Source organism: Periophthalmus magnuspinnatus, chromosome 3 (genome assembly GCF_009829125.3).
Source record: "Periophthalmus magnuspinnatus isolate fPerMag1 chromosome 3, fPerMag1.2.pri, whole genome shotgun sequence".
Classification (NCBI taxonomy): domain Eukaryota; kingdom Metazoa; phylum Chordata; class Actinopteri; order Gobiiformes; family Gobiidae; genus Periophthalmus; species Periophthalmus magnuspinnatus.
In genome coordinates, this window is record NC_047128.1 from 12,490,846 (window position 1) to 12,505,322 (window position 14,477).

At 38.6% G+C, this 14,477-nt stretch overlaps 2 protein-coding genes and 3 non-coding genes across 5 annotated transcripts; 1 reads left to right on the plus strand and 4 right to left on the minus strand.

The window, feature by feature from the left end:
• Positions 1-4,141: 4,141 nt before the first annotated feature.
• On the plus strand, positions 4,142-8,089 carry pole3 (polymerase (DNA directed), epsilon 3 (p17 subunit)). Its single transcript, XM_033984155.2, has 4 exons — positions 4,142-4,560; positions 5,370-5,455; positions 5,540-5,658; positions 6,621-8,089. Exons 1-4 carry the CDS (start codon positions 4,495-4,497, stop codon positions 6,788-6,790), a joined length of 441 nt encoding a protein of 146 aa, XP_033840046.1. The 5' UTR covers positions 4,142-4,494; the 3' UTR covers positions 6,791-8,089.
• Positions 8,090-8,561: 472 nt separating this feature from the next.
• Positions 8,562-14,061, minus strand: rpl12 (ribosomal protein L12). Its single transcript, XM_033984154.2, has 6 exons — positions 13,902-14,061; positions 11,498-11,571; positions 10,984-11,082; positions 10,162-10,243; positions 10,001-10,087; positions 8,562-8,707 (listed from the first exon to the last, which is right to left on the minus strand). The coding sequence occupies exons 1-6, from the start codon at positions 13,936-13,938 to the stop codon at positions 8,589-8,591; spliced, it is 498 nt and encodes a 165-aa protein (XP_033840045.1). The 5' UTR covers positions 13,939-14,061; the 3' UTR covers positions 8,562-8,588.
• LOC117393941 (small nucleolar RNA SNORA65) lies at positions 9,610-9,733 on the minus strand. Its single transcript, XR_004543319.1, has one exon. It is a non-coding gene; the product is annotated as a small nucleolar RNA SNORA65 (small nucleolar RNA).
• LOC117393940 (small nucleolar RNA SNORA65) lies at positions 10,482-10,605 on the minus strand. The gene has a single exon (XR_004543318.1). It is a non-coding gene; the product is annotated as a small nucleolar RNA SNORA65 (small nucleolar RNA).
• On the minus strand, positions 11,332-11,455 carry LOC117393942 (small nucleolar RNA SNORA65). The gene has a single exon (XR_004543320.1). It is a non-coding gene; the product is annotated as a small nucleolar RNA SNORA65 (small nucleolar RNA).
• Positions 14,062-14,477: the final 416 nt, after the last annotated feature.

Sequence of the window (14,477 nt, forward strand, 5' to 3'; positions counted from 1 at the left end):
ATGTTATTTGAGAGGGACTTAACAGTACAAAATCTGTTCTCCTATTGTAGTTCCTGCAAAGTTAAAACAAAGCTCAGATTAAAGTCTATTTTAACAGAGCTTTAAACAGGGCAGTGCTTACAGTTAGCATCACACCTCAGGGAATATTGATGGCATTAGCTGCAAAGTGTCAACCGCCTATAAAAATGAAACTATCTAAAAGCAGATCAGTGAATCAGTTGGTGACTTGATCCTGGTGGGTGTAAACCTGGCCTTTGTTTGGAGTTTTCTCTGGAGTGAAACGAGTGGGATGAACAGCAGCTGCTATGGAAACAACTGTAGAGCGCTTATGACCACATAAATGTGTTATTGTTATTCTGTTTTATCAAATCAGAATTAAAAGTAGGGCTGTTAAAATCAAATCGAAAATCAGATACTAATCAATACTAAAACTAATATCAAAACTGCATACTCATTTGAGCAGGTATCAATACTAAAAAGTCACAATCACAGGACAGAAATGAACCTTTCCTGAATAGCTTTAGAATGATCTGGAGCTGTGTCAGAACAAGTATAAGACATACAGACCAGTATACGCCAATGGACCACTATGGAATCTACCTGGATGACTTATTCTACAGAAAGAATATAAAAGAAAGTACTATATTTAAATGTTGAAAATTACAATCTATTGTCTAAATAAATAGTGGTTTTATTATCATTGTAGTATTTGAATCTTTATTGAGTCTATTCCTTAGTATTGAAATTGAATTTGACAAGACTAGTTAAAATTGCCTATGACAGGTTAGGCTGCTCATTTCACTAAAACCGATTTAACATCATATTCAAGATTTAAAAAAAATATTATGACAGCAGATATGACATACATAGAGGTAATTCCATAATAACAAGGGCCAAAACCTGTGTAAATAGCACAATAGTTACGACTAGACAACACCTCTCAACACCAACACCTTTTTAATTTGTCAGAAAAATGTGTTCCTTGTTCCATTACTAGAGGTCTGTTTTAAAACTCATCACTACTTCCTGTATTTTTGTACTTTTCTTTGCAACCACAAACTGCCACTTAACTGATGTAAAAGTATGAGAAATATTTACCGCAGGTACTATCTCACCAAACCAAGTAATAATTAGAAAAACACGAAAACCTGTCATATGAGCTTTAAACAATGGTGAATCAAGTATCAAGATAATTTTTGTTCCTCAAGTAAAAGTACAGATACAGTTACTCAAGTAAAAGTAAAAGTATCACATCAAAACATTTATTTAAGTAAGTATTTAAGTGTCCATTTAAAATGGACTTTAAATGTACTTTATTTCACACAGATTTTCACACAGAAGTGTTATTAATTGTTAAAATGTTAAATGTGATGATATTGATTAACATAATACATATTTTGATCAACAGTAGTTTTGTGCTTTTATTTTGTGTGCTCTAAGCTGAAGCTTGAAGTCAAAAACTTTAGTCAGTATATATATATATATATATATATATATATATATATATATATATATATATATATATATATATATATATATATATATATATATATATATATATATATATACTGACTGACTGTATGTAGTATATGGTACCTGAAAGTTGTACATAAGTACTTTACTACTTGTACTTTGTTACCTTCCACCACTGACAATGTGCTGAGGAACTGGCTCCTGTCTTCACGGACATTTTTAACACCACCCTGGAGTCATGTCACGTCCCAGCCTGCTTCAAGCTGTCCACCATTGTGCCCGTCCCCAAGAAGCCCAGGATCACTGGACTTAATGACTACAGACCTGTGGCGCTGACGACGACTCACGAAGTCATTTGAGCGCCTGGTCCTGCACCACCTCAAGTCCTTCACCTCCCCCCTCCTGGACCCTCTGCAGTTTGCCTACAGAGCCAATTGTTCTGTAGACAACGCCATTAACCTGGCCCTTCACTTCATCCTCCAGCATCTGGACTCCCCGGGAACCTACGCCAGGATCCTGTTTGTGGACTTCAGCTCTGCGTTCAACACCATCCTCCCTGCTCTGCTCCAGGACAAGCTCGCTCAGCTCAATGTGCCTGACTCCACCTGCAGGTGGATCACTGACTTCCTGACGGACAGGAGGCAGCGCGTATGGCTGGGGAAGAATGTCTCTGACACTCGGACTATCAGCACAGGATCTCCACAGGGCTGTGTACATTCTCCCCTGCTCTTCTCCCTGTACACCAACTGCTGCACCTCCAGCCACGACTCCGTCAAACTGGTTAAGTTTGCGGATGACACCACCCTCATTGGACTCATCTCGGACGGCGATGAGTCTGCCTACAGGAGGGAGGTGGACCGCCTGGTGTCCTGGTGTAGCAGCAACAACCTGGAGCTTAACGCCCAGAAGACAGTGGAGATGATCGTGGACTTCAGGAAAGTCACAGCCCCCCTGCCTCCCCTCACCCTGACGGACTCCCCCATCACCACTGTGGACTCTTTCCACTTCCTGGGCACCTGCATCACCCAGGATCTCAAGTGGGAGCCGACCATCAGCTCCCTCATCAAGAAAGCCCATCACAGGATGTTCCACCTGTGGCAGCTGAGGAAACGCAAGATGCCGGTCCAGATGATGGTGCAGTTTTACATGGCCATCATTGAGTCCATCCTCACCTCCTCCATCACTGTGTGGTTCACTGGGGCCACTGCCAGGGACAGACAGAGACTCCAGCGCATTGTGCGCACCGCTGATAAGGTGATTGGCTGCAGCCTTCCATCTATACAGGACCTGTACGTCTCCAGGACTCGGGGGCGAGCAGGCCGTTTAGCCGCTGACACCTCTCACCCTAGACATGGACTATTTGAGTCACTTCCCTCTGGCAGGAGGCTACGGTCCATTGGGACTAGAACCTCTCACCATAAGAACAGTTTCTTCCCCTCTGCAGTTTGTTTCATGAACACTTTATCATATTTGCACAAACTGGACACTTATAACACCGGTCACTTTAATAAGACATCTTTGCACTGTTGTTCTGATGCTGCTGTTGTATATATTTTCTACCTTTAAGTATTTTATTTGATTTTTAAGCATATCTATTTTTATTATTTTTATTTTTTTACTTTGTGCATGCCCTTATTTGTATTTGTATTTATTCAGTGTGTTTTATGTTTTATGTTGCAGTTTATCACCAAAATAAGTTCCTAGTTTATGAACTGTGTTCACAAACGATGGCAATAAAAGGATTCTGATTCTGGCTTTTAACCCTTTAGAGAACTGTTGGAAAGGGGATCTTATGGCTCATTACTTTTGCCAGGTCACAGTTAATGCATATGTTCTTAATTGTCTTAGATTAAACGTGTGTGTGGGGTCCAACACTGCTCATCGTCTCCATGGAGATCTTATTGCTTTTATTTATTATTTATTCAAGTACAGGTATTGTCGTTGCTGAAAAAGATACATTCTTACTGTGCGTGGGGTTGTCTCTCCACAGATTGTACCCTTGTAACTTGCCCTGGTGGCATCACTTGATGTGGCAATTGCATTCCGGGCCAAACATTTCCTTGGAGTCAAGCAGGTGGCAACTCCACCAGAAAAGATACACACTGCACAGTTCACGATTTGGTTCTAAGTCATTCTCTTTTGTGGTGAGCTTAGCTAGCCAGAAATGCCCTGAATGGTACTGAATGACACAGATGCAGTTGGCATTCAACAGGCCCTCTGATCATATCTAGTCACACAGTTGCACACTAGGAATATGCAAATTTGAAACGTTAACAACTTGAGTTACTAGCAGAAAATCTCTGGAATTAATTCATAATGTAAATAAATTAAAAATAAACTTAAAACAGGACTAAAAAAAACCCGAACAAACAAGATATAAACTGGATTTCAACATCATTAATTTTTAATGAATTACTGAAAAATAGTATATTTTTTCCTAAAAATAAATACAATTAAGTCTAAAAGGTAAAAGGCCCTGAGTACCACCAGCAGATATATAGTTTTATTTATAATTCAGTGATTTTAAATGAAATATTTTAACATACGTTCGTACTTATACCAAAGCATTTAATCAGTATAGCATATTAATTAATGTTCTAAAAACAATAATAAATAAATAATAACAAAAGTTGTTGTCGGAAGTGCGTCATATTTTTGACATCAGCGGCGGAAGTTGAAAGTTAAGAACTCGTGGTTGGAAGCTTCGCGGGAAATCTCTCAAAACAAAAGTGCGTCTGATCGGTTCCTGAACAAGTCAAAACTGTTTTGCAACCTTATAATAGACCACGCAGATGTAACCGAGCAATACGAGCACAATTTCTGACTATTTATACATTTATTTTACTTGAAAACGACACATTGAAGGCATTTTGTTGCAGCCTGTTGCGTTAGCTAAAGAGGCTAACAGCGCTGTGTCCCGTCTTGGATCCGTGGTTATCTGCTAGCGGCTGTCTGCAGAGTGTCTACTCGCTTCTGGTGTCTCGGTCTCCGGCCTAAACGTAAGGATTTACCTGTGTGAGGATGGCGGAGAGACCAGAAGATTTAAACCTACCCAACGCGGTCATTACTCGGATTATTAAAGAAGCGGTGAGCATCTACATAAACTGTTAAATGAAGAATGTATCCACAATATTGCAAGTGTAATTATGAATGATGGCGTTGAAATTATTGTTTACAAACCATTCTTTCTACATCATAATTGTATGGTAATGGTTAAGGCCAGGTCATTGGGTAAAGGTGCACTATGTAACTTTTCTGGTGGAGTGTTCGCCACCTGCTTGTCTCCGTGGTGATGTTTTTGCTCTGCCCGAAATATTGCACAATGTGCCATTAAATGCGTATATCTTGCATTCTTTCAGTTGCAGGTGTTTTTGTTGCCCAAAAGTACATTGGGAAAAAATGCATCATTACTTTGAGTGGGCTCTCCTCTCCATATATCTCACCTATAACTTGGTTTGGTTGCGCCTTCGACTTGTTGTCTCCATGTTAACCGATTGCTAATTGAAGTTTAATGCTACACTGTAAGGTATAGGCACAGCAATAATATCTCCATAGAAACAAGCATGTGGTGGACCCTCCACCAGAAAAGTTACATGGTGCATCTTCAATATAGTTGTATTATTCGGGCCTATATACATTCAAAACACAGTGGCACAGAATTCAGAGTCTTCTCTGTCAGCATAAATAAACTGAACTGAAAGTATTCAAAAAGTGATACCATTATTCTACCTCGAAGATGTGATGTCAGTTTAAAGAACTTTTAGGCCAAAGATTAATATGGTAAGTTTGTGGAGTTTGTGGTTGGTATTTGTTATAAAAACGGTGACAGTGCTATAGGCTGCTGCTAAACATCTGAAATGCACCCTATTTGGTATTTAAAACCTGTTTATTTCCAGCTCCCCGATGGAGTGAATGTGTCGAAAGAAGCCAGAAGAGCCATTTCTCAGGCGGCCAGTGTCTTTGTACTCTACGCCACTTCCTGGTAACTACATGGAGAATAGATCTAACACTATACTGGGCTTGAGCATATCTTCACTGTCTGATGTCTGTTTTTTTTTTTGTGTAGTGCCAATAACTTTGCAATGAAGGCCAAGAGGAAAACCCTGAACGCGGGGGATGTGATGGCTGCAATGGAGGAGATGGAGTTTGAAAGGTTTCTGGAGCCCCTCAAAGAAGCTCTAGAAGGTTTGTTTGAAAATAACACATGGTTCAAGGTATATGGACAATTATTGAGCAGAATGTATGATGCACTCTGAGCACACCAAGGTTCAAGGATTTATTGTTACATTTAGAGCATTAAATAGTGAGCATGTCTATAGCTCAAGACCATATTGGTACAAATCATGCAAATACTCAGAATGTAAACATATTGTCTATTGAGGTACTTGTAGCATGTAACACAACAACAGGACATTTTTTCCCTCAATATGACACATGACCTTAAACTAGTATTCTACTCATAGTTTTTTATATGATATATTTTGACTAGTTTAGAAAAATGTTTGCCAATAGACCTAATCATATTCCACTGAACAACAGTATGGAACTTTTTAGCCAAAATAAAAGTTTTATTTTTTCATTTTGGTGATGTGCCATTTCCACCAAGTTGCATACTGTACCTCTAAACAAAAAAAACACTTATTCTATTGGCAATAAAATAGTCAACTCAAATAATTTTCTTTCATAATTTTTTATTTATTAGTGTTTTTTAATCCATTATAAAAAAGGATTAAAAGAAAATCGGTTAAGCGATGCCGAGACATGCTTTGAATCTCCCTGAAGCCACATCTGCCCTGGGACAGACTGAGGGCAGCAGTAGAACAGACCATATGTGTACAAGGTGAACAAAGTGATTGTTCAAGGACAGTATTAACTGATCGGAGCTGTGATTAAACTACCAACTTTGAGGTTTGAGGGTGAACTGTGTACTTGGCCACTACTGCTTAGAGGTGATAGAAGTATGAAAGTAATTATTCTACCTAACATGATTTGCACATAGAACATATATGGTCTATAATTAAAACATTACACTTTCGAGGAGGCTGCAAAAAAAGCTGTTTAAAATGCATCTAAAAAAATGTGATGTGAGAATTTACAAAAAAGACTAGATTTTGTTTAATCAAGATCTAATTTTGATTTTCCAACAGTGTATAAAAAGGGCCAGAAAGGGAAGAAGGAGGTGTCGGAGCAGAAACGAAAGGACAAAGAAAAGAAACAGGACTCTGAAAATGACAGGAGCAGAGAAGAGGAGGAGGAGGAGGAAGAGGAGAGGATGGAGGAGGAGCCCGAGGCAGAGGAGGACGAAGCTGAGAACTGAAATTAACTATTGCAAATATGCACTCAAAAACTACATGGCTTGATTTCACATTTGCAACCTTAGTTTGACTACTTTTATCTAGTTTGTTAGATTGTTTTAAGGTGCACTTTGTAACTTTTCAGGTAGAGGGTCAGCCACCTGCCTGTCGCTATGGAGGATATTGACTGGAATGTTTCACGCTAAGACTTTTATTGTGCCAGTAGGGAAATTTGTCCTCTGCATTTGACCCATCCTTCAATGCTGCTGGGATCTTGAGCTAGGCTTGGTCAGTACTAGGTATTGTGGTATCATCTGTTCTTTTCATGGATATATGCAAGTTTGATGCCATAATGTGGACAATTCCAGGACAAGCAACAACACCTCCATGAGGACAAACAGGTGGCAGACCTCCATCAGAAAAGTGACAGTGCATCTTTTTCAAGTAATGTTCTAACTAATCTTGATGTTACGTTTTGCAGTGTAATGGACTTTTTATACTGGAAATGATCTGAGGTCTTCCTAAACATTCTGTGGTTCTGAGCCGAAAATCAACGAAGACCTGCACTTCACATTTTGATAAACTTGTTCCTACAAATTAAACAAAAAGCTGAACACGCCTACCTAAAGTGATAATAAGTAATAACTGTTATTTTTACACTATCTGACATTGCTATAGATCTGGGTCTGATTATTAAAAAGTCCGAAAAGCACAATGAAATTCAGCTGAAATTTAAATTTCTTTGTAAAGGCCACTCAATACTGATTTTAGTTTTAGTATTCAAGCTAATTTTTGTTCATACAGTTATCACAATCTTAAAGTAAAAGGACAGAAAATTTGACAACTGGGTATGTGTCATGTTGGATATTTATACATTTGTAAACCAATAAAATACATTTTGTATTTAAAATGTCTTTAAGATGCGTATTGTAAATGTACAGCAGTTTGCTCCCTCAATCATTTTTGAAACCAGATTTTAACTCGAAACAAAAGAGCATTGCCAACATAAGGGAACTGCCTTATCTAGAGGATTTTTTTTTCTACTGTGCAGAGGGGTTTGCCTGGGATCCAGAACACATTTCACTAATCTACGACAATGTGAGTCTGATCACTGGTGAATCTCGACGTTTTCAAATGTGTGATTAACAGATGAATTAACCAATCAGGGACAAGCATAGTGGGTCTGTATTGGAAAATATACTGCATTTACTGGTAGTTACTTATTGGAGTAACTTTTTGAAGAATTTGTACTTTTCCTCCTAATTGAGTATATATATATATTTTTTTAAAGTGCTCTTACTTGAGTAAAGGTGATTACTGTTCATTTGTTTTTCTTGCACTGCTTCTTCAGATATGGGTTTGCATCTAATTTTTGTGTATCCTTCCAACATACCAGACTTTGTAGTTGATATTTTTTCTGTCAAATTACAAATCAGATGTTACTCAGGTAGTTTTCACCCCAAATACTTTACTCTTTTCTTCAACCACTACTTTGTACTTGAGTAATATTTTGAAGTAATGTTATCCTTACTTGAGTACACACCTGATATTGTGCAAGTTGTAGGTCGATTGCCTGGGATATCCTGTACTTGACAGATAAGTGAGGAAAGCCACCCACATAAGCAAATTCAACAGAGGGAACATTTCTATTCTGAGACATGAGCTCAGGCAATGGGACAGTCTATCTCCTGAATCATGTGTTCTCACAGCTCCTAAACCAGTGCTTTAGTTTTATTCAACTGTTCTAGTCTATATTCAGAGTGTACACACGCAAAAACTGACCAAACAAGTAAATTTTATACAAAGTCATTTATTGTCCATTTACTCAGCGGGACACTCCACTTTGCCACTGTTGATGTCATCGATGACATCGTGCGGAGGGCGCCCGTCAATGGTGCAGCCGACAGACTGAGCCGTGCCCAGAATCTCCTTCACGGTTCCTGAGAATACAGACATCAGTGTCAACATCTAAGAAATATATCCGCTGTACAAAGCAAGACTGACAAGGTAATGTAAAAGTGTAAAAAACTAAACTGTTCTAAGGAAATGGCTCTCAAACATTTCACAAGTACCGTCAAAGAAAAGATTGATTTCCAAGTATCACCAGGACTATTCCAGGTCCAATATAGGGCTATTTCAGGTCTAAAAATGCACATAATTTGTTTAAAACTACAGTGAAACTAAAGGAGGCTAAAAGTGGATACAATTCATTCCAACTTGGTCACAGTGAATAGCTGACAAAGTACAACCTGAAGGAGTTCACGTACCACTGTTTGAGAAACACTGTTCTAGGATGTAAAACACGTGGGCTGGAATCATTTTGAGAACACAGCCCTTGGAGTACCGTATTTTCCAGACTACAAGTCATGCTTTTTTTTCCCCCTATAGCTTGGGGTGCGACAGAGTGACAATAACAAAGATATGAAATCATATATTTTAATAATTTCACACATGACAACCGTGTGAGGGCACTCTAGGCTTGTGTACCTGTATCTACTACTTCTGTACCATTGAAAATTTGAGACATCTGAGAAAGACTGAAAAAAAAAATGCCCCCTTAGAGAAAATTGTATTCTGCCAAGTCTGATAGCAGCCACGCAGAAGAGGAAGCAGCGCTTCATCTACCTCGGGAGTTAGCAGAGTTGTTCAGAAAAGAGACCGGATGAAGAATTCAATGAATTTAGTTACTGTAGTGAGATACGTTTGCCTGGTGCGACTTATAGTCCAGAAAATACGGAAAGTTTTTCTCTACAAAATATCTAGGTTATTGTGTTGTGGTGCATGGGGACAGGAGGTAATATATGTACATATATGTAGTGCTTTTATCACTGAATTCTGCTGAAGTTGTTCCAGTCTTTTCGGCACAGAGCGGTCCATTGGTGTGAACAGCCCTGTTTCCTAAAGCTGGGTTCCTATGAGCCTCCACTGGAATATACTCAGTCACTGCAGAAGAGCATAGTGGCGGGAGGCTGAATACAAGTAAAGAGTCGAGTGATTTTTTTCCCAGTACTGAAGAATGCTTAATGGTAATTTTTTTAAATGCCCAAATTATATTTCTGTCCATGTAAAAAAAAAAAATCTATGTAAAGTATAAAATGCAGACAGGTTTTTGGCCAAAGCTGACAAATTTTCAATCAGAAACACATTGATCTCTAGTAGTTCTGGCTCATTCAAAGATATTAAGAGTCCTGGTCTTGAAGAGAAATTTTGTCTTTTGGCATAGTTGTATTTACCAGACAGCTCTCTGGCGATGGAGCGAGGCCTCATGACACGAGCGATGCTCACGATCTCGTCAAAGCTCACACTTCCACTGTGCTTAACTGAAAAATAAAACTTTACATTTAGTTTCAGTCAATTATTAACATCAGAATTGGTTTAAATGTTTGACACTCACTGTTCTTGACCTTCTTCCTGTCACGGGGAGGCTCCTTCAGGGCCTTGATAATCAGGGCTGAAGCAGAGGGCACAACCTCAATCTGCAGATTGCAATACAACAGGTTTATGCAAATATCAGTAAACTAATGATTGACTGATGTTGAATTGATTCCTGAATTCAACATTTAAAAGCCACAAAGACTTCCTCAAAATAATGCAAGACAACTGACACAAGCTAACAAAATAACTTGATTTACAAAACACTCATGCAACTCGATCTCAAATTTTGTTACATGGTACAAGCCAGTTAAAAACACCCATCTTAGAGTCTTTATTTGTGCCTGTTCCAGTCTTTTCGGCACAGAGCAGTCCATTGGTTTGAACAGCCCTGTTTCCTAAAGCTGGGTTCCTCTGAGCCTCCACTGGAATATACTCAGTCACTGCAGAAGAGCATAGTGGCGGGAGGCTGAGCAAGGAGTCAAACATTACTCTAAAAAGCAAAGTGTTGCTCGTAAGAAACTGTAGAGGGCTATACTACTAAACATAGTGAACTATTATTAATCTAAGTCGTGTCTTAATGTCTTTTTTTTTGTTTGCAAGTTGTTCTTCAACTTTGCGTTGCAACAGTTAAATTTCCCCATTGTAGGACAAATAAAGGTTCTCCATCTTAACAAGAGATTGTACAATGTAGGGTGCAATTTCAAATTCATATACTGGTTGAAAATTACTCTAGTCTTCCATTTGTATTTGAGGTATACACTTTCACTTAAAATGCTTTAATACCTTGGTCATCATTCTAGTGAATGAAAGTTGCAAGACAAATGTTTTTAATTGCACTTACAGCTGCCTGTCTGTTCTGGATGGTCAGTTTGACAGTGATCCTCAGGCCTTTCCAGTCACCGGTCGCTTTGGCAATGTCGTCACCAACTTTCTTGGGAGACTACAGAGGAAACAAAAATTATACATGCATCTAATAGAATCAATATGGCCCTGCAGGGCCAATCAAGTGAAATGCAAAAAGATAAATAAATGATGGCACCAACTAAAATATAGACCACAGTAGGTAGAGATAAATCTAATGTAGCCTTATTACACTGATATAGCAGGAAGCCAAATGTGGGTCAAAAGTGAGGTGCCAAAATAAAAATTCCAAGGGAAAATTCCAATGTGCACAATCCCACATGAGTTTGGTTGTCCCAGTCTTTTCGGCACAGAGCGGTCCATTGGTTTGAACAGCCCTGTTTCCTAAAGTTGGGTTTCTCTGAGCCTCCACTGGAATATACTCAGTCACTGCAGACGGGCATAGTGGCGGGAGGCTGTGGAAAATAACCATTTAAAACTACAGAGATACTGACCAGACCCAGAGGACCGATTTTAGGGGCCAGGGCTGAGGTGGCTCCGACTTCTCCTCCTGTGCACCTCATGTACACTGAAACACAAGAAACAGAACTTTGTTAAATGACCAAATGAAACTGGTGTAGCAGTAGGATATTATAGGAACAGGTATTAAAAATAAACCGTTCATACAGATTCTAACGGTTTGGACTTTAGCTACCCTAAATATGCTTCGGCTTCATTTTGTTGCTTATTTATGCATTTCTGACCAATCTGGTTTGTCTTAAAAACAGTAGAAAACTAAAAGTAAACCCCATGGCTAGATCTTAATTTAAATTGAAGAAGAACCTATTTTGAAAAAATATCAAATTGCAGTTGAGACCAAAATATGGACTGCTCAAACAATACAAGAATCATATACATTTGAGAAAGTCTAAACCATGTTAGCTTTTATAAAGGACTAAGAAGTATCTTGCAGTTTTTAGAGATGATGTTCAGTCTTTGCAATTTGCTTACTGCAAACATTAAAACTAATATAATGCAGCCATAGTCAGTCACAAGAACCAGTTTTGGTCTGCAAGGTTGCATTGAGTCATTATGGTCAGAAATTACTTTGTATAAAGCCTCTGACAAGTGAAAGGGTTTGATTAAAAATTTTAACTCATTATGTGGTAATAGAAACAAAAAAAGATTGCAAACATTTGCCTCAGCAGCCAGTTCCTCCTTTGCAGTGGTGGAAAGTAATCAATTACAAAATATTAGAATTATAAATAGTCCCGTTACTGCAATGAGAAATACGACTATACTTTTTGTGTAATTGTACTTTAGATTTTTTTTTTTTTTTAAAGATACTTCAGTAAAATTCTAGCCATGTATTGGCAATTGGTTATAAAAGTAATAAAAATACACATCACAGGTGTTACAGATTACTGTACAAGTCCAAAAACACAGCAGTCTGCTTGGATACACACAACAGCACTGCATCACCTGCTGATTGGCCAGAACTCTGAATGTGAATTTTGGTTTAACATGTTTAATTCAAGTTTTCTATAAAAGACTTAAATAATGCTGCTAAAATTGTTATAAACTATTGAGTAGAATTTTTCATGTGTACCTTTAATACAATTTTGGCAGCAGTATTTGTACTCCGTAAACGTTGCATGGCTAAAAATGTACTCAATTATAAGTTTACGGTTTCCACCACCGCTCCTTTTCAAGTCTGGTTTTGGCTGGCCAGGTAATGCTAACCTGTGTGATCATTGTACAAATGCTGATGGAAGTTAAAACAACTAGAGACAATTACATAGGAATGTGCAATATAGACAAGTTAACCACATCAACTGTACATACTTGTCATTTGAAGGCATCATATTCAAGGTAATGTTTGAAAGCATTGCCTTGTAAATCAAATTTTGAATAATATACTTGCCAGTGGGTATGGGTAAAGCTATACAAAACATCTGCCACTATTCGATCAGTCTCCTCTCCAACCAACCTGATGTAGTCCTTCAAGACCACACATTTCTCTGGCCTTTCTCCAAGCTTCCAGTGTTCTGGAATCTCAGCACCCCTCTAACCATATATTCACTATACCTCCACCAAACTCTTATCAGGTGTAAATGCCTGCCCATTTGCCCCCGTTTAGATACTGGATCAATCTCCATTTCACAAACAAATTTTTGGATGTACCAACATTGTCCTACAGCTAAATTTATCGTAGTAATTAAACAAATTTTCCTCAAAAGCTCTAAAAGTACCATTGTTAGTAGTGCATCCACTATAGAGACAATTCCGCAACGTTTTACTTCCATATACCTTACTTCACGTTTGTAGTATTTTAGTTATACTGTAGTCAAATAGCAATTTTGGCTCATTCATCCATCATTTTGAAGGATGTGATTAGGAAATCCATGCAAATACAAATAACCTAAATTGACATGCCTACACATTTGAATTTCACCACTCTTAAGACTATTCTTTCATCATTTAATACCTACTAGAACACATAATAACTACCAATTTTGGATACGCATCATATGATGGTACTTAGTAGATTGGCCAGGTAACTAGATTAGACCAATAACCCTACCAGTTACCATAGACTATGCCAGTAACGCCACTACTTGGGCTTCTGAGAGCGACTAATAGGTTAGCGGCTACTAGGTTAGCAGCTGAGGTTAGCATCATCCACGGCTAGCACACGTGGTCGCTGTCAAACCGTTTACCTCACAGCTAACCACAATCGAGTAAAATACACCACGTCGATCGCCAATGTAACGACTATCTATTCGCTACACTCGTATGACCATGTTCAATTATTTTCAGATCACCCAGGCCGAGACACAAGAATACGATCCGCACGAAGCGACTCCATCTTGGCTGCGGAGAATATCTTTTATTAAAACGTCATTGATTCAAACGTACCAATCTTAATCTCGTTGGGGTCGAATTTGGGAGGCATGGTGCCGCTGTGGAGCTCAGATCAGCTGGATTTGTGGTGAGGGTGTCGGATGAACCCGGTTTCGGGACGACCGAAAACTGTTGCACCTTCACCTCTAAAGGGAAAGAAAGGAAGAGGAATGAGCGTTCAGGGTTTATATACATATCCAGATATCGCGAGAGCTGAGAGCATGGGTTTTGGGCCTAGACTGTTTATGGTTTTGGAACTGAAACTAAAAATATTGTATTAATTATTATAAATAAATATTTATTTATAATAACAAAAATATTTACACCCCCCCCACACACACATATATGTATACCCTTTTCCTAACCTTAACCAAAACCTAACCTTAAACATTTCCTCATCACTTTGACTTTAAAGTGTATCCCGCTTCTAAACCTTGTCCTTTTTAATAACCAATCAGTAGACCATCCCTCTGGACACAACAATTTGCCACCAACCTGTGGACATGTACAAAGGGGGAATTAGGCACTGAATATATGGACTGAACTAAGGCTGCCAGAGCTGCCAATGAGACCTAGTAAATATAGGCATAG

Excerpts from the sequence above, each read along its gene's own strand:
- pole3 (XM_033984155.2), top strand. The coding sequence starts at position 4,495 with ATGGCGGAGAGACCAGAAGATTTAAACCTACCCAACGCGGTCATTACT. Across the intron at positions 4,561-5,369 it reads CTCGGATTATTAAAGAAGCG|CTCCCCGATGGAGTGAATGT; the intron begins GTGAGCATCTAC and ends GTTTATTTCCAG. Across the intron at positions 5,456-5,539 it reads GTACTCTACGCCACTTCCTG|TGCCAATAACTTTGCAATGA; the intron begins GTAACTACATGG and ends TTTTTTGTGTAG.
- rpl12 (XM_033984154.2), bottom strand. The coding sequence starts at position 13,938 with ATGCCTCCCAAATTCGACCCCAACGAGATTAAGATTG. Across the intron at positions 11,083-11,497 it reads AAATCGGTCCTCTGGGTCTG|TCTCCCAAGAAAGTTGGTGA; the intron begins GTCAGTATCTCT and ends TTTCCTCTGTAG. Across the intron at positions 8,708-10,000 it reads CATCGCCAGAGAGCTGTCTG|GAACCGTGAAGGAGATTCTG; the intron begins GTAAATACAACT and ends CTGTATTCTCAG.